Genomic DNA, 17,032 nt, shown 5'->3' with positions numbered 1-17,032 from the left:
GGCGAGGCAGACGGGTCCATGACCTGCAGGTCCACGGCCGCGCTCGACGCCGGCGACGAACATGGTGGCCCCGTGCCTCCTCGTGCTCGTGCTCCTCTGCTTCCTCGCCGATGGAGGACGCACATCCCCGGCCACAGACAAGCTGCGCCACGTCTCTTCGTGCGCGGTCGCTGCCGGTACCGGCGAGCCAACTTCCCCCGTCGGCGATGAACATGGTGGCACATCGCCGAACCTAGGAGCTCGTGCGGCCAGAAGGGGAGGAGCCGGACCTCGCACGCGCCATCGGGGATGGGGGAGCAGCGATCGGAAGGGGAGGAGCTGGACCTCGCGCGGTCGACCATGGGGGAGGCACGCCAGGGATGGGGATGCACGCGGGGTAGAGCCCGCGCCCGCGGCAGAGCCCACGCGCGACAGATCTCGTGCCCACGTTTGCCATCAAAGCAGCGCTGCTAGCTAGGGTGGTGCGCAGACCTCGCGTTCGCCAGCTTCACCTGCTGCTGCTCGCGTATGGGAGGGAGGAGGAGGCGGAGCTGAGAGGCGCGTAGTCCGAGATGCATCTTTACCGAGCGATGAGGATGAGATGGACGAAGAAGAAATAGATGAGGGATAACAAAGTCATTTCGTATCCTACAGACACGCTGGCTTTTCTACATGTCCTGTCATGTATATAAAAATATTTTAAAGTTATGAATTCTTCTATTTTAATAATAAATATATAAAAGTAATTTTAAGAGTGATATCCAACTAGGCGAATCCATTATAACAATAAAAAGTTAAATATCCCCACGCATCGAGAGGAGGAAGCCCACTACCGCGTCTCTCTCTCTCTCTCCTCCCTGGCTCTCGTCTTCCTCTCCTCCCCCACCGAGTCGCCGCCCCCTCGCTTTCACCCAACGCGGAAGCAAGAATTCGTCGTCAAATTCCCACCTTGCGTGTGTTTCTGTGGATTTCCTTTTTCGCCGTTTCCTTGCTCCTATGGGCCTTTGATCCGGGGCTTCGTGGATCTTGGGAAGAGGAGGTGTGGTCGGCGGCCGGCGGCGATCTGGCGGGGAGGATATGGCCGGCGGGAAGGAGCCGATCGAGGTCAGGTTCCGGCTCTTCGACGGCACGGACATCGGGCCCACCAAGTACGATCCCTCCACCACAGTCTCCTCGCTCAAGGAGTTCATCCTCGCTCGGTGGCCGCAAGGTGAGGCAGTGAGGCACTGACGAGACTTATTGATTTGGCAGCGTGCACGCCTGTGCTGTCCCGATCTGCTGACAAGCGACGGACGCTTTTGTAATTTAGGTGCAGGGGTATTCTCCGTGTCATGAGTTTCTTGGATCACGTATTGCTTCTTTTTGCGCTTTGTGCTCATGTTTCGCTAGTCTTCCTGCTACCTCCAGCTATTTTGCTTGTGGCGTATGACTACTTGGCATCCTTTAGTTGCTGTTGTTTTCTGGATGCCTGGTCAGTCGAGTAGCGGGGAAAACTATGCTTTAGTTTTCTTCTTCAGCAAAGTCCTAGAACCGGCTATGCCTTATTCAATTATTAGCTTCAGCATTATGCTTCGAGTGGCTATGCCATATTCTCTAATTAGCTTCGGCAGGTGTCATATGACTGGCTATTCCATATTGGTTTATTAGCTTTAGAAGTATCCTGTGACTGGCTATGCCATATTCCTTCCTTTTTTTTGGTGTATGCAGAATCCTAGTACTGGCTGTGCCATATTATCAGTTAGTTGATACTTTCGGTTCTTACTTTATGTGGTATGAACTTCTCAAACGTGAATACCAATTGCTAATTTTGTGAGTGAAAGAGCTTTTTTTGGAAACAGTTATATCACAAACCATAAGCATGAGGTATTTTGCTAGGATGGTCCAGCTTAGGCTGTGTTAGGTCGACCTCCTTCGGCGCTCGATAGAAGCGCGTTGTATGTTTCTTTAAACTCTTCTCCTTAATACAATGATACGCAAATCTTTTACGTATTCGAGAAAAAAAAAGTGGAACGGATGGAAAAACAAGGTCTCTCTTATTTTGTTTGCTGTAATAAAAGAAGCAAAGTGCACAGGCCATGTTAATAAGTGTAGACCTTTTGACTGATTATTTACTCTCTTCAAATCTGTAAAGGGAGTTCTATAGCACTATGAAAAGCTTTTAATGTTCGTCTGTTAGATAACCTGAGTTTCTCTGCAGAAGTGCAACAGCTCAACCTTTCACCATGGATAAACATTCTCATTAATAATTTTGCCTATCATGTGATTTGTTCACCTTATTAGATGAGGGCAAACAATTCATTCTGAATCCTTAGCGGTCTGGTATTCAAGTGAAACCGTTTGGACATTTGTGCTGTTTATGAATTTAACCTTGGGCTGTATTAAATATTATGGCAGAGAGATATGATTTGGATGTCAGCTCACTTATAAGCATGTTGGTCAGCAAGCCATAGTAGACGCTAGTCCCGTGTTACGTGAAAGTTACTGAGAAAACATTGTGTAAGCACTAAGCAGCAGATTGATCTACACTGTTTCACTTAACAGTCAGAGCATCTTTTGTAAGCCAGCAGAAGTCATTTTAAAAAATCTTCAGAAATAATTAGTTACTCTTGTACAATCGAATAATTTATCTATATTGGATAAAGAATATTAACGATTTGGTGGGTAGAAAGCAAATCTTTTGATAATGAATACTTGGAATGTTAGTAACGGCAGTTCTCTGATTCTCCCACTTGGTGAAGGAACTTCCCTTGGCATGACTTCATGAAAACTTGAATGAGGTGCTCCCACATGAGAACTGGACTAGATCAAGTAAAAATTGAGCCTTTCTGGCTGAATCAACATGTGGAAAGTGGAAACTATATTGATGATTTTGCCTGCATTCACAACATAAGCAACATGTACTTGCACATGCATGCATGTGTTGATCCGAACATAAGTATGCAAATCGTCACGGACATGATATATTCCTTCTGTCATCTATTTGAAGGGTGTCTGCGTCTATTCTGCTAGCTTCGTCAGTTTCTCAGTTTGCATTTCAAAATTCAAACTGGGAATCGTGCAATAGCATATTGTATTTTCTGTCTGAGACCCCTTGGTTGATTATGCTGGAAACTTACTGTGTTGTCATATTGTCCTACACATTGGAACTTTTCCCGTGCAAATTCTCTGTTTTGCAATCCATGCCTGTCGTTCTTACTTGCTGAATGGAATTTGTTATTTTCATTTTTGCTAACAGATAAGGATATAGCTCCAAAAACTGTTAATGACTTGAAGCTTATCAATGCTGGAAGGATATTGGAGAATAACCGGACACTTGCAGAGTCCCGTGTTCCAGTAGGAGAGGTTCCAGGAGGTGTAATTACAATGCATGTGGTAGTGCGACCTCCACAAGCTGACAAAAACAGTGGTATTGCCGACAATTTCAGCCCTTTGTTCATAACATTTTCTTAGTTCCTATGACAAATAACTTGAATTCTAGTTCCATATATTTAATCGAAGTGTTCGTCATGATCAACTCTTGTGCTGGAAACATACTGCTCCCATTCTTGTGGCAGTGAATGCATCTAGGGATGGATCTCTGTTATCCAAATATCACAGCCTGAAAGATATTTCCAGTTACTCCATGGGAATTTAAACCTTTAGTTTCAGTAATTTTTTTCACAATACATTGCAGGTCAAATACCTGTATTCGAGTTATGAGCTGAGCTGCTTATATATGGGAGTAATTTTCTCATGTGTACGTGTACCTACAATGTGTGTGTGTGTGTGCACTATCACCACCACTAATGATGCCCAGAGATGCAAACTTTCGAACACACAAACCATGACACAACCTTCTAATAATTTTCAATGCAGCAAGTCTTGAGGTGCTTAGGTTTCTTTAGATAGAACTTGTGCCTACATGAGCATTTAGTTAATGTGGTGGAATGTTTGGGTGGTGATAGTGCGATACGTGGCCACAAGCATACTAAGTAACTTCTATTTGTGGTTTAATCTGATTTTGACTATGATGCTGAAAGCTATTGTGATTTTCTTTTGGCACTTGTGAACATACCTCTAACATGTCGTTCACCTATACTTTTCCAGAGAAGCAGCTTGCCAATTCCCCCAAGCAGAACAGATGTGGATGCACCATTCTCTGATAAGACGCCTGCTTGTTGCTGTACAATCTGTGTAGTCCTAGGATTTTGTATCTGCTTTGCTGTGTTCACACAAGCGTGAATTCATTTTGATATCCAATTCTTGAAGCCATTCGAATCCCAGAAACATACACACTGAAAATCCATCAAATACGAAGATTTCTGGAGGCTGAATTTGGATCGCCTTGTTCTAGAGTGGAGGATTGGATGCTTCCTGCTGTATAAATTGTGTTGTCAAAACTGAAAAAAGCTCTTTTTCTTTTTTCTTTTCTGCTATGTTGACTTTATATCGATTCTTTTTAGCTCGGTTGATTTGTCTTGTGTAACAGAAATATTGTACTCAGATATATGTAACTTGCAAAAGGAGTAATGTATGGTGTTATGGTAAAGGGGAAACAAAGAGGTGAAAAGAGGATGGCTGTGCAATGGTTTTACATTTGATTATTTGGTGAACCTGAGCTTACCGTGCATGCAGTAGATGAAGGAGCAGTGATGAACGTGCATACACAATTTGCTCTGATTCATACTTGCATCTGCACACAATTTTTAGTGTTTGCTTGCCATATCTTATTACTTATTAGTCTTTGCATAGCCGTGCTTCGACAAGCATATATCCTAATTACTTCTAATATTTATAGTAATTATGACATTTTCAATGTTTCTACCTTAAAATAAAGGCCATGTTTGCTTCTCTTATAATCTGTCTTTTTCAGCTTGTTTTTTCAGCCGGAACAGTGTTTTTCTCTTCCAATAAATCAGCCTAGAACAATGTTTCGGCTTGTTTTTCAGCGAAGCGAACGGGGCCAAAATATACACACAAAATTAGGAAAGTGTTGTAACTTTAGGGGAAAAGAATGTGCTATCTTAAAATAAAATGTTTCAACTTAAGATGATTTTTTTCTTATAAATTTAAAACATGTTGTAGCTTCCTGAAGAAAATATTCTAGTTTTATGGCCAAAGTGTTCCATATTTAGGAAATTTATTGCAACATCTTGAGAAATTATGTTCTAACATCACGAGACCAAAATTCCACCATTACATGAAAAGAAGTTATAAATTTGAGATAAAAATTCTATGACATATTTATGTGAAATACAAAATTATAAAATTAATTATAACACAAATTTAAAAAGACCGGTAAGAAATTTTGCCCTAGACCAGTGGCAAAAAATGAAAAAATGCTTCAGTAGTGGATCTGCAAAAGGTAGAAATGATTATTAATACATAAGATACTCCCTCAAGCAGAAATAAATTGGAGGCCTCCCATTGCCTCTGTCACTGTTCACCATGACAACAAACATTGCATGTCATGTAGCATACACTGTTCAACAATTTTTAGTACATGTTGTTCACGTGAAAAAAAAAAACGGCACAGCAGAGCGCGACTCCCGTGCTAATATACCTAGTCACCAATTGATACGGTGGTATTGCCTTACCGCCAAATAAACTGCCATAACTATCTTTGACGTTTGAACCAACAATGTTCGGGCAACATACGTTAAAAAAGCATAACCTTTTTATATACATGAGTTTTAGATGGAGACAATTTTTTATAAAAATTATATAGCTCGACGAGATTTACAACTCCGTAGTTTATAACTTTGCTGTCTAAAGCTATCTTGATGCTAAAATAGTCGATACAATCATCAGATCTACCAATGTACATTTGAGACTTGTATCGATTATTTTGGCACTAATATGACTTTTTTTACATATAAAAATAAAGTTTATATGACAATTGTAGAGGCCAATGAAATCTACAAAATTTTAGTTCATTATGTTTTCATTTGGAGTTATCTTAGTCCGAAATATTCGATGCAGGTTTCTGATCTGAGCATTGTACTGTATCAATTATTTAGACATCAAAATGGTTTCAAACGGAAAACATATGAACTACAAAATTATAGATCTCCAAGCTCAAAATTTTCAAATAAAATTTATCCCCATCTAAGCTCATATAAAGAAATTGTTTTTTTAGACATGTTAAAAGATTTCCGCCGTTTGAATATGTGGTAAAGGTAATTCTGCCGATTCACTTGGCGATAATAAGTTAATAATAATCGGCGATGGGTGTACAAATATACAATTCTTTGTAGGATATTTTTTAGAAAAATAAATTTATAAATTATATTGAAATAAAAAATTCCATGCGCGTGCTGTCTGCAGGGGAAAAAATGTCGGCCAATTAGCCAGGGGAAATTGCACTCCTGTTTACGCACTTCCCCTACTCCCCTGCCTTGATAGCTATAGAGGCTCGTCGTACGTTCGATTCGGCCGTTTTCTGCATCAACGGGCCGAACACGCCCTTCCCGACCGCCGCCGCCGCCCTACTCGCCGCTGCCCAGGTCTTCGTCGGACTCTTTGCCGGGGACGAGCACTCGGTATGCCCACCCCTCTCTCTTCCCTTCCTTCTGTGCAAAACGGAGTTCCCGAACCCTGATTTATGCTATTTGGCTATCTGTATTCGGATCTGATCTAATCACAAGTGTAAGTGTATGCATGTATTATGCCACTAACTTTGTTTTTGTTTTTGGCAAAAAATTATCGGGTGTACACCCATGCCCTTTATTGGGTCCGCCCCTGATCCGTCTAGTTAATCTCCATTAACTTGATTTCTTGAAGCTCAGCGTATGACTGTTTGAGGTGGACCATTGAAATACTGAATGACTGAAATTGGTATTCTGAAACTGTGGTCACTTGACAGATAACTGAGGGCATTGAGAACGGAAATATTGTATTACTTTTTCAGACGGCATTGACAACGGAAATATTGTATTACTTTTTCAGACTATGTTTATCTTAGAACTATTTATATTGTAATTTATGCAGGTTTTGAACTTAGTTTGTTGAATTCAGATATTATGAGACCTTCTAAATATGTATGTGTATCATGCTTTTGATTAATTATTTGTATACTGGTTTCTTTGTCAAATATTGTATCTATATACCGAAATGTGAATATGGATTACACTGAATTGCATATGTTAGTGCTGGCTAGGACTAACACTAATCTAGGTTAAATCCTGGTTCTGTCATGAACCAAGCTAATCTGCTTTAGTTTCATCTCTTTATCAAGTCAGAGTTGTTGTCAACCACCTTCGTGGCTAATTCATATCTCCTCTGGCATAGGGCTTGCATGATACTAGTATTTTCGAGGACAACAGCAAGAAGCCTTCATAAAGCCGCTTCTCATTCACATTCTTCAATCTTTTGGATCAAAGAATTCTTTAGCTGTAAGCCAACATTTCAACATCTTAGCACTAACAACCTGATGAGCCCAAATGATTTGTTGGAGGCTCAGGATATGGTTCCTGCTGAGGGAAACCACAGTGGCTCCTCAAGTGTTCAGTCCACCCCAGAAATTGAGAAAAAGTATGTGCATCGTGTCTATGATTCCATAGCTCCCCATTTCAGTGCAACAAGATTTGCTAAATGGCCCAAGGTTGCAGGATTCTTGAATTCCTTGAGGCCTGGGTCGATTGTACTGGATGCTGGCTGTGGTAATGGCAAGTATTTGGGCTTCAACCCTGATTGTTTATTCATAGGATGTGATATAAGTCCACCGCTTATTGAGATATGTGCTGGGAGAGGGCATGAGGTGTTGGTTGCTGATGCTGTCAACCTCCCATACAGGGATGATTTTGGTGATGCAGCAATTTCAGTTGCCGTGTTGCATCATTTGAGTACTGATGATAGACGGAGGAAGGCCATAGAAGAGCTAATACGTGTTGTTCGGAGAGGTGGTCTGGTGCTCATAACAGTCTGGGCTAGGGAGCAGGAAGACAAGTCATTGCTTAACAAGTGGACTCCCCTCTGTGAGAAGTATAATGAAGAGTGGGTTGAACAGAGCAGTCCTCCAGTACGTAGTCAATCTGGAACTCTTCTGGAAAGCATTGCAGAAACTGATGAAGACACTGGTGTAATGAAGCAAACAGATGACCGATTAAAAAAATGTCATGATGGGGTGGAGGATAAGATCATTGACTGTAGTAATTCAAAGACTGATGAAAATGAGAAAAACCAGCAGGAGTACTTTGTTCCATGGCATCTACCATTTCACCGAGCTGAAATTGGTGCTGCATCTGCTGCTCTGGAGAATGGATTTGCAAAGAAAGATGAGAAGAAGGGTACAGTGGTCTACAATCGTTATTATCATGTTTTTGTTGAAGGAGAACTTCAAAGGTGGAGTATTCTTACTCAGCAAGTCTACATTCACACGAAAAAGCTTACTTCCTTCCCCTTTTGTTTCTACCTGTATACCTGTATAAAGTCAAATTCTACATTTGACCAATAAGCCATAGTATTGATGCCTCATAGAAGCTTCCTGTTTCATGGGTTTATTCTGATTTTTTCTGTTTTGGTCAATGTTAATATGTTTGTTAAGTTGCGAAAGATTGGAAAAAAATGGAATAACTAAAGATGGTAACTAGCTGTCGAAGGCAGTTTGATGCAGTTGACATTTTAGCGGCTATATTTACTCTTTCACCCAAACTTTCTTGATTAGAGGTTCACCAGAAATGTTGCCTTTATACATATAGATATCGCTACTTGTCACCTGATTGCCTTATACAGGTTATAGTTGCAAAAATCTGGTAACAATAATTATAGAGAAAGAAGAATATATTCTGCTGCTTGCACTTCATAAGCATGTATTACTTTCTTTTTGCTGAATGTCAGCTCTTTTGATTCGGAATATCTCATATCATTAACTGTCTTAATTTCAGATTGGTTTCTGGCATAAAGAATGCTGCTATTGTTGACCAGTTCTATGACAAATCCAACTGGTGCATTGTTCTCGAGAAGCTTTGAGCTGCAGGCAAAGGGATGTCACAAGAAGCCATCTGAAGCTGATATTTGGGAGGATTCAGTGGTAGGCAAGCCAAATGTTTTGATCCCGAAATGTATGATGCATTGTTAAGGCTTATGCGTCAGATTGCCCGATATTTTGTGGGCCATCTGGACTTGTAGAAATATTTACTGTCAATCTGGTCAACATCGTATATTAGCATGATTGCTAGTACTGTTTTTGATATAAGTGTGAGCTTTCATTTTTTTTAACGCAAATGAAGGTGTCCGTTACCCTTTGTTTGATCTATCACATCATGGACATACTAATCCTGCTTGGATCTATTAGTGGCAACGATTAGTTTGGGGGCTCCAACAATAGTTCATTAGCTGGTGGAGGGATGCTTATAGTTCATTTGCACCTCTAGCCAACTATTCAACCACCCTATTAGCTGGCCGGGCAGCCTCTTGCTAATAGTAGCTAGCTAATAGTTAGCTGCTATTAGCTAGCTAACTAATCGATTCAAACATGGCCTTATGCTGCTTTGTGTTTTACAAAAGCAAACATTTTTTGAAACAATGTGCAGCATGCATGCCATTCCAGTTCCCAGTTTTATGTATTGGGAGATGCTCAGGAAACAGAGATGACAGACCTGTCATAACAATCGAAGAGTACAGAGAGCCGGAACTTTTGTGATGCCCAACGATGACTAGAAACAAAAATACCTACTGCTAATAACAGAGTACATGTACAAGCAGATTTTGCCGAAGCACAAAAGGTCTCAGCATTCTTCAGTAGGGAAAGGAGCATCCTGTTGGGAGCAGAGGAACTCCTGTAGCTCCAAGTACACTATATTAACGGCTCTGGTGCAGATCAAATGTATTCTTCCTGATGTCAGGTAATTTGACGAGCTTGTTCAAACCAACAGCCTTATGTAGCAGCTACTTGCCAAACGCTTACCTCTGGCTTGTTAGAAGTACCTGATTCCGAATCACCAGCAGAATCATGCACTTGGTTTGCTTGCAGAGTTTATGGCTGGTGATGTCCTGGGTTTCCTGTCAGAGGTGCCAAATGCTTCCAAAGCGTCCAGGAAGAACTTTTTATTCGGGACAATCCCCTGATTATTCATTCTCTTGAGCAACTTCTGCACTAGTACCTTATCGTTCGCCTTGGTGTAGGCCTTGTAGAGCAGCTTGTAGGTGGAACCATTGGGCACAACACATTTCTGCAGTGCAGTATCCAGCAGCTGATCTGCTTCTGTGTGCAAGCCGTTCATGCAGTAGGCATCAAGCATCGAGTTCAACGAAGAAAGGTGCACTTTGTTTTGTGAGCTCACAAGCTCATCAAACACTTGCCGGGCCTTTGAGACACAATCACAATGAGCATACATCATGATGAGGCATTCTTGTGTCACATAGTTTGGTTTGAATCCCAATTCTTCCATCTTCTCAACTACAGACTCTGCTTTCTCTCTGAGCCTTGCTTTCCCATAATTTGTTATCATGGAATTAAACGTTGGGTGTGTAGGCCTCTCCTTTGATCGCAGTAGGCTCTTGAACACCTGCTCCATCTTATCAAATGTCTGCTTTCGCCCATATGAATCTATGAGTATGTTGAATGTGATCACATCTGGACGGCACTGTTTGCTTTTCATCCGCAGCAACACAGATTCCATCTCTTTGATCATGCCATTCTTCCCATATGCGTCAAGCACTCCATTGTAAGTATATATGTCAGGGGAGACTACACTTTCATCCAGATCCTTGAACAAGATGTCTACCTGCTTTGTGTCACCAGCCTGCGCAAAAGCCCTTAGAAGAATGTTGTATGTCACAATAGTCGGTTGACATCTCTCTATACACTTCATCTTCTCAAAATATCCAAGAGCTTTGGCCAAAGCCTTACTCTTGTCTCGTGAATGCAGATGTGCACCGATAAGAGAGTTATATACAGACGTATCTGGCTTGCACCCGCTGTTCCGCATCTGAGAGAACAGCCACATTGCCATCCGTATCTGGCCTTTCCTTCCCATCACAGATATTAACTTGGAGTAGATGCCATTGTCAGCAACATACCACCGCTGTTTCTGCATCCATCTGAATACCTAGCAGAACATGAAGATATTGAATGAACAGAAAAATAAAAATATCCAACATGCTGAAATTTAGTGGGCCTCTTGTTTGGGTGCTGACATTTGCTGTATGTCGGAGTAAATTTTGCTTAGCTATGCTTTATGAGATGGACATGTCCTAGCATTCTGGTGTGTGCTAGACACTAAAGTTGCCCTGAGACCTCGAAGTACCACAGCTACACTTTACTCTGCACCCACAGAGAAGCTGCTGAGTACGGAAAATGCAATGCATGATAAGATCCAATAATCAGTGTCAGTAGCTAGATTTCGAGTAGTCCATTCTTCATTGTTTTGGACGACGAAAACATTGGACTCAAGTAGCACCAGCACTAAATTACCTATCACACATGCAGGTAAACAAACAATGGCTCATAATTTACATATATACACCAATCCTAATAAGTTCTTAACCCAAAGCTTTGCAATGCGCAAAGCATGCAGTCTCCATAATCCACTCCACACCAATCCCTAAGTCAAGGAGTAGTATACAGGGAATCAGGAGCGCACCTCAAGACACTGGAGCCAGGCGTCGCGGCGGCCGAGCTCCTCGAAGAGGAGGAAGCAGTGCTCGGTGCGGACCACCCGCACGTGGCGGTCCAGCACTGGCACCAGCCGCTCCTTGCCGCCGGCCGTCCTCCACAGCAGCGAGCGCACCAGCTCCGCCGCCTCCGCTGCCTCGTCCACCCCCTCCTCCCCCGCGGCGCCCGCACCCCGCCGCTTGCTCCTGGCCGCGAGCGCCACATGGCGCGGGGCGCCGCCGCCCGCGCCTGGGCACGGGGACGGAGGCTGTCGCTGCGGCCATGGAGTTGATGTGCTTGAGCAGGCAAGCATCGGGTTGGACCAAAGGAAGGCTAGGGTCTAGTGCTGCATTGGACTGCGCTATGGTTGGCAATGGAGAATTGCGATGGCAGCGCCGGGTGGGAGGGAGGCGCTCTCCCGCTCTGTGCCTGGCCGCCTGGGTAGGGGAGAGGAAGGAGATAGGGCAGGGTGGAGCCGTGGAGATTAGGCCCCCTTCGGTTCACGGGAGAAGCGAAGGAAAAATAGGGGAATTAGGGCCTGTTTGGAGCCAACGAAATCTAAAACGCAGGAATAGGAAAAAACATAGGAATAAGGTATGATAAGAAAATAAAAAACTACGGGATTTTAAAACACAGGAACCAAAAATTTAGGCTGTTTAGAACACATGAATTTATAACATAGGAATTGTAACATGTTAGACAAATATGGGTACTAATTACTATATTTATTAGGCACGGATATGACCCCACCATGTTCTTCTCTCCTTAACTGCTCTTTTTTCCCTCCACTTCGTCGCTGTGGTCCATGCTCATGATGCTATGCTCCCAGATGACACCTGCCGCCATCTCATAATCACTCATTTGCTCGAGCAATCACGAAGGAAAAGAAAACAAGGGATTAGAGTGGATTCTTTTCTTCCCGTAAAATCGGCACCTAGCTATAGGAATCCAATGGAAAGGAAATCTCAATTCCTCCATTCCAAACACACTCACAAAGGTTTCCTTTCCTCCGTTCTTTGGTTCCTACGATTTTCCTTTGAAAATCCTTCAATCCAAACAGGCCCTAAGGGTTCTTTAGTTCCTATGGTTTGCTGACGTCACATGGTGCTTGAAACAGATGAAAACACAGTGTCAATTTCAGAGGAAAAGATTCGTTCATCCACAAAAATGCAGGAAATAAAACATCCGGTTCGAGCTCATGTTTTGGGGAAGTCCAAGGCAAATGACCAACCTGACAAGTTGAATTGCATTGCACTGTGCAAAAGTTGACCAATGATTTACGCAAATCACTGCTCCCTCCGTCCCAGAATATTTGTCGTTCTCACTTTCCGAGAAACAACTTTAACAAAATATATATTAAAAAATATTATTATTTATGATACATAATTAGTATCATTGGAAAGATCTTTGAATCTAGTTTTTTAACAAATTTATTTGGAGACACAAATGTTGCACATATTTTATACAAATTAAGTCAAAATCGTGGCACGGACACCGAAAACGATAGATAAATTGGGACGGAGGGAGTACACTGCATATTGCAAAGTGATGTTCGCTCTCCTGTCAAATCGGCATCTCACTACAGTGTTCAAGAGGAAAGTTTTCTCTATTCCAAATGACCACGATGATTTCTTTCCTATGTTTTTCCTATGCTTCTCCTGTGAGCCAAAGGGGCCTAGACGAATGGCAAAAAAAAAAAAAAAAAAAAGCAGAAAAAAGACGAACCGCTGAATTTTAGCAAAAAAGAGGATCGGCTGTTTGGGAATGTTTTTTAGTGGTAGATGAGCGGTGGAGATTAGACGAATTACAAAAAATTTAGCAAAAGTAAATTCCGTTTGGATCGGGGTTTTGAACCCGACGTGAATCGAACACGCAACCTTCTGATCTGGAGTCAGACGCGCTACCATTGCGCCACGGATCCTTGGTAAAAAGGATCCATAATTATTTTATATATTGCATAATATGTCACTAAGACCTTTTTTTACCCCAAAGAAGCCCTAAGCGACGACGCCCATGAATTTGTGCCATGTAGTCTCACTGTGGTTCGTGGCAAAACGATGACACCAGGACCACGGGGCGAAACAGGATTGCAAGAGCAACGCTAATGACTCGAGAAGCGGCATGCCGCAACTCAAAAGCTCGGTAATTTCAAACGAACATAAGCTGATAAGCAGCAGAGTGCACGAGTGAACTACACCTGATGTACTTTTCGTCAAAGTTAAGGGAGCGCAAGCAGAATGCGACATGATCTTACTTCCCGGTGGACAACTGGACATCATCCGATACAAATCTCCGTGACTCTATCAGCGAGTATGTATATGATTGAGAGAAGAGGTGCACACTCAGCTATAGATGAGTGTTTTAATAAACATATTACAGTGTCTGTCAACCACAGCAAAAGGAGAAAGAATTACACAGGTTCCCGCAAAAAAAAAAAGGAAAACAGAAGCGCAAAATAGAATTTCCGTTCGTATGTATTGGAGATTTGGAGCCAGCACCATTGATCCGCAGGTATGAAGGGGACAGGACCGACATTCCCGCTTGATTCATGCCATTCCTTCAGACAGTACCAGCTGCAAAGATGAACAACCATTTCAGTTCAGATTAATCAAATTGGCGAATTCTGCAGCCCTAGAGAAGTTTGTAAATTTTTTGTTGATCTCTGGTTGGCTTAGAGAGGGGTGAATACAAATACTCAAACTTTTATCAAATTTACCCTGCGGCACTGCCGATCTAGAGGACGGCACTGCCGGACCAGAACAGCGGCACTGCCGCACATGCAGACAACTTCGAATCACAGTTCAAAATCCGTGAACGAAAACTTAGATCGGAGAAATTTCCTAGCTTACTGCAAGTATGACAATCACAGATCAAGAGCTAAAAGTGGTAGGAACATCACACACAAGTAGATCGACTAGAAACCCTAGAAATCACCTCAACCACAATATGTCATGCAAGTAATGTAAATCAAGCACAAGTGACACAATGATTTATCCCGTATTCGGCTCGCCACCAAGGTTTGCCTACCTCCACGTTGTTGAGGTTAGCCACTAAGGCTTAGGACTTTCCAACACTTCCTCGTTCTCAAGTCAAAAGACTTAACTCTTGAGATAAGGGATGAGTTTACTAACTTCAAGAGATGACTACAAACCTCCCGGGGCTGCAACACAAGTTGGCAAGCTCTACGGGCAACGCTCTAGCCGGCTAGGAGCCAAGCTCCAAGAGTAACAAATACAATCGCCGGTCAAAACATGAACCAAGTGCTCTTTAGAGTTGGGGGATCAGTGGAGCTACTCTCTAATTGAGTTTTGGACTCTTTTCCCTCAAGGATTGATGAGAAAATCAATAAATTTGCTTGGAGGCTTGAGGTCAACAATGGAGGGAGAGAGAGAGAGCTCCTGCTCTGTTTTGGGCGTGCTGAAGTGAGGAAGAAGGGGCGTGCTGCGGTTGCGTGAAAGCCCACGTTACGGCCCATTAAGCCGCGTCGGAGAATTCAGAGGGGCACAAATCGTGGGAACGGTTCCCCAAAAACCCTCGAATGCGAAAGGGTGGGGAAAGTGCTTTATAACTACGCCACTGCATCCTTCGCTCCCACCTTTGCCACTTTGCCATTCCGTTTACATCCTCAATCCTCGTGTTTCCATATTCGTATCCACATTTGCTTCTGTCGTCAAACCCCAATCACATCTGAGAGATGGCACCAAAGAATGGAGCTACCAAATCGAAGAAAACAAGCCCCAAGAAGGCGAGCGCCGACGCCCGGTGTGACGAAGAGTGGGTGCCATCGCGAATGGGAGAGGCAGAGCTTAACAGATTGATGAAGGCTGGCGTTCTTCCTGATCATGCTACCGTCGGATGACGGCTGGCCCTCGGTGAGTCCTTCCCAACGCCTCATACCAATGAAGTGGTGGTATTCAAGGATTATTTCTGGCATGAGTTGGGATTTTTTGTTCATCCATTCCTAAGGGATCTGTTGAAGCTCTAGGTGGTTAGTCTGTGCAACCTCCATCCCAATACTATTATGCATATCTCAATCTTCATCCATTTTTGTGAGGCATATCTCGGAATCCTCCCCCACTTCAACCTCTTCCGTCACCTGTTCTGGCTGAAGAAGAGAGGCGGCGGTGGTTCCAAGGTGGTCGGTGGGGTGTACCTTCAGTTGCGCGATGGGATGGCAGGAGAGTACCTTACTATGCCGCTGAACACATCATTGAAGGGGTGGAACGCCAGGTGGTTCTACATGAAATAGAGCCACCCAACTGTCCGCTATGATGTCGACCACATCCTAGAGAGCTAGAGGAGCTGGTCGGAGACGCCGAACATCACTGACATGGAGCAAGTGAGGGAGCTTCTTGCCTTAATAAAGGGCGTGAGGACCAATGGTGGATTGGTAGCGGCGAGCTTTATAGTACGCCACGTGCAGCCCTATAAGGAGAGGGTGCACCCAGCCTTCGAGTTCAAGGAGGAGACCGATGGTACCCAGGAGAGGCCGAAGATGCTGTCGAGGAACGTTGTTGAAGAGTGGGCTACAAAGCTATTCGCTCCGTTTGCCTCATTCAACATGTCAGGGTATACGAAGCCCTTCAACTACAAAAATCTACCTCCTCAGGTAAACATCTCAGTTGTGCATTCTTGATGCTTTTTATCCTTTGTCATTGCCAAGCTGTGGACTAATTCACTTATGCGAAGATCCACTCATAGGATAGGGTGGTGTACTTTTCTGGTGTGCCAAAAGGCGATTGGCCACCGGCGGTGGATGCACGACCATCGGCTCGACCTGAAGAAAGTTCCATCGGTGTTTCTTTGGAGTCCGGTGGTATGGATGCTGGTCGAACGGAGAGTCCTCTCCTGGTGTCGGAGAAAGCCCAAGGGAAGACGGCAGCGGAAGATGAGCCAGCCTAGAAGAAGAGGAAGACGGCGGCTGCTGCTCCCTTCAAACTAAACAGCATCTCTCTTGGCGATGATCAGACCACTCAAACACGAAGGACCATGGTGTTCGATTGGTCTGATGACGACAAAGTTCCAATGGCTCCTCCACCGAGCACGAAGGAGCCTCCGCGTAGCACGCGCGTGGAGGATCAATCAAGGGGAGGCGAAGAAGTCCCCGAGCAGCAAACGAGGGAAGTCCCCGCACAACAGACGATGGGAGTCCCTATAGGGTGAGCGACGGGAGTCCCCGAGCAACAGGTAGAGGTAAACCTGGTATGGCAGGCAAAGAGGGTCCTAGAGTGGCAGGCAGAATATAGGTCGACTGTGGAGGAAGCAGGACCTCCCCCCCAGAACATGGGAGTCGACCCCACGGCTACACCTAGGGGCTCAGGCAGGCACCGCCGGTTCAAGAAGTTGAACCGATAGACCAAACCATAAATACCCTTGTCTTGGAGTTGCTTTGTTGTAGTTTCTTAATTTTTCTAGCGACTGATGAGCCAATCTGATGCAGTGCAAAGCATATGGAGGATCTAACCCCGCTAGTCTGGA

The 17,032-nt window shown here is 43.7% G+C and overlaps 3 protein-coding genes and 1 non-coding gene across 5 annotated transcripts; 2 read left to right on the top strand and 2 right to left on the bottom strand.

Annotated features, from left to right (window-relative positions):
- The first annotated feature begins 912 nt into the window (after positions 1 to 912).
- LOC136478102 (membrane-anchored ubiquitin-fold protein 3) lies at positions 913 to 4,557 on the top strand. Of its 2 annotated transcripts, none has more exons than XM_066476436.1 (3): positions 913 to 1,189; positions 3,215 to 3,382; positions 4,066 to 4,557. In XM_066476436.1, the coding sequence occupies exons 1-3, from the start codon at positions 1,057 to 1,059 to the stop codon at positions 4,119 to 4,121; spliced, it is 357 nt and encodes a 118-aa protein (XP_066332533.1). In that variant the 5' UTR covers positions 913 to 1,056; the 3' UTR covers positions 4,122 to 4,557. The 2 variants fall into 2 exon arrangements, with proteins under 2 accessions (XP_066332533.1, XP_066332532.1); XM_066476435.1 differs by having other exon boundaries at positions 3,215 to 3,385.
- Positions 4,558 to 5,723: 1,166 nt separating this feature from the next.
- On the top strand, positions 5,724 to 9,176 carry LOC136474864 (tRNA (carboxymethyluridine(34)-5-O)-methyltransferase-like). The gene is made up of 3 exons (XM_066472437.1): positions 5,724 to 6,500; positions 7,249 to 8,301; positions 8,844 to 9,176. The coding sequence occupies exons 2-3, from the start codon at positions 7,256 to 7,258 to the stop codon at positions 8,926 to 8,928; spliced, it is 1,131 nt and encodes a 376-aa protein (XP_066328534.1). The 5' UTR covers positions 5,724 to 6,500; positions 7,249 to 7,255; the 3' UTR covers positions 8,929 to 9,176.
- Positions 9,177 to 9,532: 356 nt separating this feature from the next.
- On the bottom strand, positions 9,533 to 12,028 carry LOC136474863 (pentatricopeptide repeat-containing protein PPR5, chloroplastic-like). Its single transcript, XM_066472436.1, is given in 3 exon segments — positions 9,533 to 9,910; positions 9,912 to 11,009; positions 11,544 to 12,028. Coding segments are annotated over 3 exon segments (1,497 nt in total). The 5' UTR covers positions 11,868 to 12,028; the 3' UTR covers positions 9,533 to 9,835.
- A 1,375-nt stretch (positions 12,029 to 13,403) lies between these two features.
- On the bottom strand, positions 13,404 to 13,475 carry TRNAW-CCA (transfer RNA tryptophan (anticodon CCA)). The gene has a single exon. It is a non-coding gene; the product is annotated as a tRNA-Trp (tRNA).
- Between the last annotated feature and the right edge of the window lie 3,557 nt (positions 13,476 to 17,032).

Source organism: Miscanthus floridulus, chromosome 8 (assembly GCF_019320115.1).
Source record: "Miscanthus floridulus cultivar M001 chromosome 8, ASM1932011v1, whole genome shotgun sequence".
Taxonomy (NCBI): Eukaryota; Viridiplantae; Streptophyta; class Magnoliopsida; order Poales; family Poaceae; genus Miscanthus; species Miscanthus floridulus.
The sequence above is the reverse complement of the archived record's forward strand: the minus strand, read 5'-3'. Positions and strand labels throughout refer to the sequence as shown.

Excerpts from the sequence above, each read along its gene's own strand:
- LOC136478102 (XM_066476435.1), top strand. The coding sequence starts at position 1,057 with ATGGCCGGCGGGAAGGAGCCGATCGAGGTCAGGTTCCGGCTCTTCGAC. Across the intron at positions 1,190-3,214 it reads CCTCGCTCGGTGGCCGCAAG|ATAAGGATATAGCTCCAAAA; the intron begins GTGAGGCAGTGA and ends TTTTGCTAACAG. Across the intron at positions 3,386-4,065 it reads ACAAGCTGACAAAAACAGTG|AGAAGCAGCTTGCCAATTCC; the intron begins GTATTGCCGACA and ends ATACTTTTCCAG.
- LOC136474864 (XM_066472437.1), top strand. The coding sequence starts at position 7,256 with ATGATACTAGTATTTTCGAGGACAACAGCAAGAAGCCTTCATAAAGCC. Across the intron at positions 8,302-8,843 it reads GTTGAAGGAGAACTTCAAAG|ATTGGTTTCTGGCATAAAGA; the intron begins GTGGAGTATTCT and ends TCTTAATTTCAG.